General features: G+C 41.3%; 1 protein-coding gene and 1 long non-coding RNA gene across 2 annotated transcripts in view; one reads left to right on the top strand and one right to left on the bottom strand.

Annotated features, from left to right (window-relative positions):
• Nucleotides 1-740: 740 nt before the first annotated feature.
• LOC114568975 (uncharacterized) lies at nucleotides 741-1248 on the top strand. Its single transcript, XR_003694367.1, has 3 exons — nucleotides 741-797; nucleotides 880-933; nucleotides 1181-1248. It is a non-coding gene; the product is annotated as an uncharacterized LOC114568975 (long non-coding RNA).
• Nucleotides 1249-5557: 4309 nt separating this feature from the next.
• Nucleotides 5558-7843, bottom strand: part of nags (N-acetylglutamate synthase) — a 15913-nt gene continuing 13627 nt past the window's right edge. The window contains exon 8 of the mRNA XM_028600571.1: nucleotides 5558-6267. Coding sequence (XP_028456372.1) covers nucleotides 6105-6267 — 163 coding nt within the window. The 3' untranslated portion in view covers nucleotides 5558-6104. The remainder of the gene's footprint in view (nucleotides 6268-7843) is intronic.

The following is a 7843-nucleotide window of genomic DNA, read 5'->3' as shown; positions in this document are numbered from 1 at the left end:
ATGCAGGTGACGGCAAATCAATAATCTATCTCCTATCAATCGGAGGCCCTAACCCTTGTTACATCAAAAGAATGATAATCTCTTTAAATTGCCTCTATGTATGAAATGTGCTATAGGGCCGACATGGTGTGTGTCCCTCACGGTTATTTCTCAACAGAAGCAATCTCAGTAGCCAGAGGAGGACCGGCCACCAGGTCAAAATCAAATATAAGAACATTCTTTGCAATGGTAAGTGTGCCATAATGTAATGTGAAATGTATCAGTCAAAATAGATACGCAGCTATGAATATATACATGTCTTGCAGCCACCAGAAAGCAGACTGCATCCATGGGTACTGGTGGGGGACCGCCACCGGAGGAGCTCACACCAGCTGAGATCCTGGACCTTGGGATAAATAAGGGGCCCAAGATAGTTGGGATCGAGGGGGGCTCCTCCAACCCTGTGGCCCCAGAGATCCGGGCCCCATATGTTTAAGGTATTGTCAATCACTGCCCCTATTTTGGTGACAGACCCTCATTAGGGATAACTAACTATGCACCTGTGTGTCTGATAGTGACAGGGGATCAAATTATTCTCCTTGACCCACCACAAGTGCACGTTGAGGATGCAGCCGGGACCCATGTCGACCCAGTAGGTCCTAACCTGTAGAAACATTGTACTACATGCAGTCAGCCCCCTCCCTCTCCCCCATTAACTGTTGTTTCTCTATTTGCAGGGAGAAGGCCCAAGCCAACAGCCACATGATGATGATGACGATGATGAAACCCTCACCGGTCGAGACAGTGAGCTCCAAGATGTAAGCCTAATCGTTAATGTACTGGTTGGGTTTTGAAATGTTAAAATCACCTCTTAATAATGTACCACACACCCTCCTGCAGGAACCCAGGCCTTCCCCAGCCGGCAAGAAGACTACATCTGCTGGACGAAGTGAAGTGAGTAGCCATTCCCTTTTACCCACCATTAACTGCATAGTTGGTTGCACTGCCACATTAATTCATCAAAGGACATCCGTGCAATTTATAAGCGGTATCTCCTCCATGCAACGGAGTATAAGAGGCTACAGATTAAGAAGATCAAACTTGAGATCAGGAAGATGGAAAAGGATGGAAGTATGAATCCAAATGCACAGCAAAAGGTCATTGTTCTTACTGTATTTAATGTTCCATTCTGTCTCCACAGCCTGACCTGCATGACCCACCAACATAACCATTTTATTTTCAATGCCTCAATTTCCTTTTATTATATTTTGTTTGCTAATGAGTTTAATTTTGTATTTGTGTCTTTTTTTTATTTTTGTGATAATGTTCTTTAATGTACTTATAGATAATATGTAATTAGTATAAATAATAAATTATATTTTACATATTTATCATTCCGTGACAGACTCTGTTTCTGTTTATTGGACATTCTTTGATCATAGATGGTGCTAAGCTTCACTTTTAGCCTGCTACAGACCAGGTTTGCCCGGCAGCATAAGTTACCATGGTTACTTGGCTGGCATTCACATTAGCCACCTTGGTGGAACAGGGTTGAGGCTCAGATTGATGGAACGGAAACCTGAGCCACGGTTCTGGTTTAGCCATGGTTGTTGCTTAGTCATAGTTTCCATGGTTACTGAGTTGGGGCTAATCTCAGCCTCTTTGATGGAACCGAACTCTCACTCAAATTAGCCAGACTTGGCCATTTAAGCTTGGCTTTGCCTTTAGCCTGCTTGATGGATTAGGTCCCTGCTGTTGGCTTCTTTGGCATTATTGGCTGAGCTGGCAGTTTGGAGGACTCGTTAGTTGATTGGTAGGTCCTGTTTGATTGTTCTCTCTCTGCATTCTGCTGCTCCTAGGCTCCACATCTCCTGGTCTGGGTTTGGTTTATTTCTTTTGTTGCAGTTGTCATTTGCCCACAAATCTTTCACTCACACGTACACCGCACACACTACTGATAACATTGATTCCACGTCCACATTTTGGTTCTTTTGTTAATTGTAGTTTGCTTATGTTGCAATAAAAACTTTATTGGCATTTTAACCTGTTTGGTCTCCCCTCTTTTGTCACATGCATTGAGTCGGTTTGTGACCGTAGTGTAATATATAACATTTACATTAGTACAAATGTTGAGGTACTTGTAGTCTACTTTGGTCTTTTCTTTTCATGCCACTTTCTACTTCTACTCCGCTACATTTAAGAGAAATCTTGTACTTTTTACTCCGCTACATTCATCTGACAGCTTTAGTTACTTTGTACATTAAGAGTTTTGCACAAAACACATGTGGTTTATAAAATCTGATGTTTTATTATAAATAAAACTAGCCAACAATATAACTGCCTACGAGTCCAGCTGAAATTATCAGACCACTAAACAACTGGTTGGATCCTTTCAATTTATTTTTTTAAATGTGAGTTTTTCTGCATGAACTACTTTTATACTTTAAATAGATTTTCCTGATGATACTGACATACTTTAATTTAAGTAACATTTTCAATGCAGGACTTGTACTTTAAGAGTATTTTTAGTGTGGGATTAGTACTTTTACTTAGGTGAAGGATCTGTGTACTTCATCCACTGTGTGTGAAATTATGTTAACAAAACAAAAAATGCATACCTTGTTGTGGTTAAAGTAAAGCATCCATGTTTATTTGCAAGTTTTCTCCAATTATACTGGGGCATACAAAATTAACTTCCCTCTCTGCACACACTGGAGCTCAGTCTGCCCAGATACAACGTTCCGGCATTTCATATTTCTTCAGTCAGCTCCGCCTGTCTGTGTAAACGACGATCTGAAGGCTCCACCAACAGGCCAAAACCTAAACTGAACTGATACCTTCGCCACATGACCAGCAGATTATTAAAAACTGCTGAATGGAAAACTGGTCGGTAAGAAAATGTCTCAAACATATTTACGGTAGAGGACAAGGGCCACATGTGAAAAAATGTATTAGAGTTCTGAGTTTAAAGTCAGAATTCTGAGAAGAAAAAAAGTCAAAAGCTCTGATTTTAAACTCAGAATTCAGAATGTTTTTTCTTAAAGTCAGAATTCTAAGAAAAAGAATTCTGACTTTTTCCTCAGAATTCTGAATAAAAAAACAAACAAAACAGAATTCGGACTTTAAACTCAAACACATTTTTCACATCTGGCCATGATCCTCTTGCATACGAATATTACGGAGAACAGCCTGAACCGATGAATACGTCCAGTATTATCTGACTCTAATTTTTTAAATAAAAAGATAAAAGTCAGCAATAACTTTTCACCTAGAAACACACGGGCGCCCATATATAGAGGTTTATGTCTCGACGCAGCGGCCGCAGGTTCGGTAGCCCTTTGCTGCATGTCATTCCCCTTCTCTCTCACTCTCCCCCCCCTTTCATGTCCTGTCTAATAAAGGTTGAAAATGCCCACAAAAAGTATTGAATAATTGGAACCCAGACGCAATTTTGTAATTTTCTAAATTTCTGATCCTGTGAATAAAAACAGAAAATTGGAAAAAAAAAAACAGTTTAAAGATCAAATTATTTTTATTTGTCAAGGTGGAAAAAAATTAAAAAATTGGATATTGGAACCCATTTTTCAGTTTTTCCAAATTACCGTTTGTGCTTAGAAAAATGAACTGATAAGTGTTACACGGACCCCAAAGGCCCATTTGGTTTACTAATCTAATATCATTTTTAAAAGGCTAACTGAGAAAACATTGGAGAACCCTTTTGCAATTATGTAAGCACATAATGTAATCTGAAAACTGCTGCCCTGGTTAAAAAAACAATGTAACTGATCTCCGCTGGTATTGTGTCTATAATGGAGTGGAATGGAAATTTCTAAGTGACCCCAAACTTTTGACCGGTAGTGTAATTTCCTATATAAATAAAACAAATAATGTCTCCATTTCATGCATTTTGAATTTCACCATTAATAATCCAAAACCGCAACTGTCAGGAAAACTGATATCAATAGTGAGGTATTTCAGTTTTCCTGACAGATGTCACCGTTTCACACACAGAGCGACAGAAATTATATTCATTTTTATTATGATAATTTCTACTCTGTGGCTCTGAGTGTAAAACAGCGATCATCGCACATCACGCGCTCTCTTCATCTCCCTGCATTTGGGCTCTGATTGGGACTCCATGGTGCCTTCAGGTGCATGTCGGTAAACTAATGGTGCATTCAATTGTGCCACAAACTACCCTTCTGCTATTTAGTGGCTCTTATTGTGGCATATTCCTGCTGGAAGTCAGTGTGGGAAGCTTCCTAAAACTGTCCAGGAGCCTGGACATGAGCGGTGTAGTGTTTGATCTGAAGTTCTTTAATGATGAGTAAGTATGATTTTACACACAAATTCTCCCGTTAGCATTTCAAGGAATGCATGGAAACAGGGGCAAGAAGAGCTTCGTATTCCGACCAGCTGCCAAAAAAAAAAAAAGCTAGTGGCTTCTAACTTTAACTGGCCGCAATTCTGCCAGCTAAAAACAACAAGAACCTGGCTAAAACTATGCTTCTGTTATTTGTCCTTATTTTGTATTTATGAATTTGTCTGAAAACATGAATACCAATGAAAGGTGTTCTCTAGCTATTTAAGAAGGGGATCTGCAAGTGACAATAAAAAACATAAATTAAAAGGGAAAGGACAAAATGAGCAGAAGCTAAGATTTACCTTCCTTCGGGCTCCTAAAACGCTGCATCCCACAATTCCCATAATGCAACTCGATAGGGTCTTTCGTCAGTGCCCGCCTAATCGCTAAAATCCCCAAACTACAAAAATAATAATAATAAAAAAAAAAGAATTCTGTGGGTCATCCCAAGTTTGTGACTTAAGGTCCGGACACACCGAGCCGATAATCGGCCGTCGGACAGTCTGGCGAAGTCGGTGACTCGAGTCTGTTCGGTTTGTTCCGTGCCGTCGTCAGTCTTCATTTTGGCCGATTTGACTTATTTAATCGGCGGGGCGGGCACTGCCGGTAGTCGGACTCAAATGACCAATCTGATTGGTGGAGCACTAACCCAGAAACGGGGGAGCGGAATGAGCGTGACTAGAGTCTCTCAAAATCTGCCAAAATTCTTTGTCGATCTGAAATGAAGACAGACTCAGCAACTGCATGGCCTATTTCTCTCTTAAAATGTTCTCAGAAACACGTTTCGGTGAACTATTTTAGTACAATATGAGATCATATTCTGAACGAGTCGCCATGACAGTCTCTCTTTGAATTTCCGGAGAAACCAGACCCACGTGACGCGTTCGTCCAATCAGCTGCCGGTTTTGATTTTTAGGCGACAATACAGATTAGCGCCGCCTGCTGTTTTACGTCTCGTCGCTTCGGTGTGTTCCGAGGCACTTTAACCAACTCGGGGAGACTGATCAGTCCGAGTGGCTTTTCTTCCGACGGTCGGCAGGTTCGATTCCGACCTGCGGCCATTTGCTGCATGTCATTCCCCCTCTCCCCCACCCCCCACTTTCCTGCCTTCAGCTGTCATATCAAATAAAGGCCTAAAATGCCCCAAAACTAATCTTCAAAAAATAAAATAACTACAGAGCAACAGAAAATACCAAACAACAGTTTTTTTTTTTTTTTTTTTTTTGAGTGCCCCTTTAATAACACCTGTATTAAACACTTAATTGGCATTCAAAATAACTGATCTCAAAAACCGGACCGACTGGGTTTGTGAGGGCATACAGTACTTCTTATGTAATTATATTTAAGCTCGGTTTCACTGGTCCATAAAATGTGTCCATTTCGGATTAAAAACACTAGTTTTGTCTGGATAAAAAACATTTGCAAAAATAGAGCGCAAAAGTTGCCTTTTAAAATAGAGAAACCGTAGCGTGTACATGGCGTGCGTTTCTTAGCAACGTGAGCTTGCCTCTGAAACCCTCCGCTCTAATCGCACTTTGAGCCAACTATCACTTTAAAGATAGAGGGGTGATTTATAGCTTGTCTAAAACCCTGACCCTAACCCTGCATGTATGACATTCTCACTGGAGCTTTGGTTTTCAAGTTTCAAGGTATAAGGAAAGTCCAGTCATTGCAAAAAAAAAAAAAAAGTGTAAACAATATCCGTAAGCAGAGTTGAAGAGCTACACGAGGCAACAGCAGCAGCCGCCGGGAGGAGGGAGGTTCAGGATCCGGTGGGGGAGGTGGGAGGCGCACAGGCGTGGAAAGAGTCCGGGAGGTCCTTGGCATACTCTACCAGCTCGTAGGAATCTCTAATGTCTGTCAGACCGAACCAGAAGACGGTCCACGCCCCATTCACAAAGCTGCCATCGCAATGTTTGAAGTACCTGGACAGACCGAGAGAGAAAGATCACACGTCAAATGTCACTTTGTTTTGAATACTGTAGCTAGACTAAGGGCCCTATTGGAATAGCAAAACCACAAATGCAAAGTACGTAGGTCTTGGGCCTCGGGCCGTGTGTCTCCCAACACACCCGTTACCTTGTATGTGCAGCAACGCAAGGTAAGGTGGGATTAACGGTTAACCTGACAATAGGATTTTTGACCGATTATCCAAATATGATCAGTTAAACCAATATTAAAAATATAGTTTTAAAAAAAAAAAAAAAAAAAAAAAAAAACGTCTTTGCATGATGAAAATTTAAACAGGCTATACAATCTATTTCTTAACTACTAATTAACTTGCTAGTAGGCCTGCACAGTTAATCTAAGTTTAATCACGATCCTGATTTGGGCTTCCCGCGATCAAATTTGCGCGATCAAGCGATATTTAAAATGAGTCATTCCGTTCATAGAACGCTCCTTATCCAAGTTTTTGCAAAGCCAATCTAGCGCTCCGTAAACCACTGTCTGATCACGTGCCTCCATGAGCCAATCAGAGTTGTTCCCTGCACCGCGCAGCTTAGTTTTATTAGTACAGTACCATAGTTTCTTAGGACAGAGTAACGTGAGGAAAATTCCACAACAGGTAGCAGTCGGTCATTATAAGCCGGTCACGATGTTTACCAGTAAACGCAACATTTTGGTCCGCAGTGACCATATTGCTAGTTTGAGTCTTTTAGCTCATAGCTTTAGCAGCAGACTGTTGGACGTCCCGCTGTTGGAATCCTGTCACACTACACAGTTTAGCTGTCAGCATTTTAGCCGTGTTTAATCCAGTTACTATTGTGGCTAACGGTAGGCTAAAGTTACTTGCTGTGTAACGTGTTATTAGTGTACTTACTAGCGTGACATGTAGCGATGTTTATGTTGCTTCTAACGCGGGTTTCAGAGCATCACAGCGCAACGCAGACACGTAAGTAGCAGTGTAATGAGCCACCGAAATCCGCGTTGCTATTTCGTCCGGTAGATACCTTACGGCAAACGTGCATGTGTGGAAAGCGGTCGCACAACAGCTGAAATGGCATAGTCCTTCAGATTATCCTTCAATAAAGGAGGAATGTAGCACAATATGGATGTAAAAGCAGTTATAATTAGCCTATGTGACAAAATTTGTTTTGGTTAAAATCAACAAATAATCGTGATAATTAGGGTTGGGTACCGAAACTCGGTGCCAATAGGGAACCGGTGCCGACGTAAACGGTAGTAACGAGACCGAATAAGAACGAAAGTTTTGGTGCCTCATTTCGGTGCCTGACTTTACACTACACCTGACAGCATGTAACGTTAGCCTACATTTAGCTAGCAGCTGGATTAATCACGGTAAAATGCTGACAGCTAACGTTAAACAGTGTGTTTCACCGTGGAGGACTTCAACAATCTGCTCTGCAGCGCAGCAGCTGCCGTTGTCGCAATTCATAGATATACAGTATGTTTATATGGTCGGAATTAAACAACACAGACGGTGCGTTCACTTGCAGCTGCCTTTGTCGGAATTAAACAACACAGACGGTGCGTTCGCTT

Source organism: Perca flavescens, chromosome 15, assembly GCF_004354835.1.
Source record: "Perca flavescens isolate YP-PL-M2 chromosome 15, PFLA_1.0, whole genome shotgun sequence".
In the NCBI taxonomy this organism is placed as follows: domain Eukaryota; kingdom Metazoa; phylum Chordata; class Actinopteri; order Perciformes; family Percidae; genus Perca; species Perca flavescens.
This window is presented reverse-complemented; position numbering and strand designations above follow the sequence as displayed.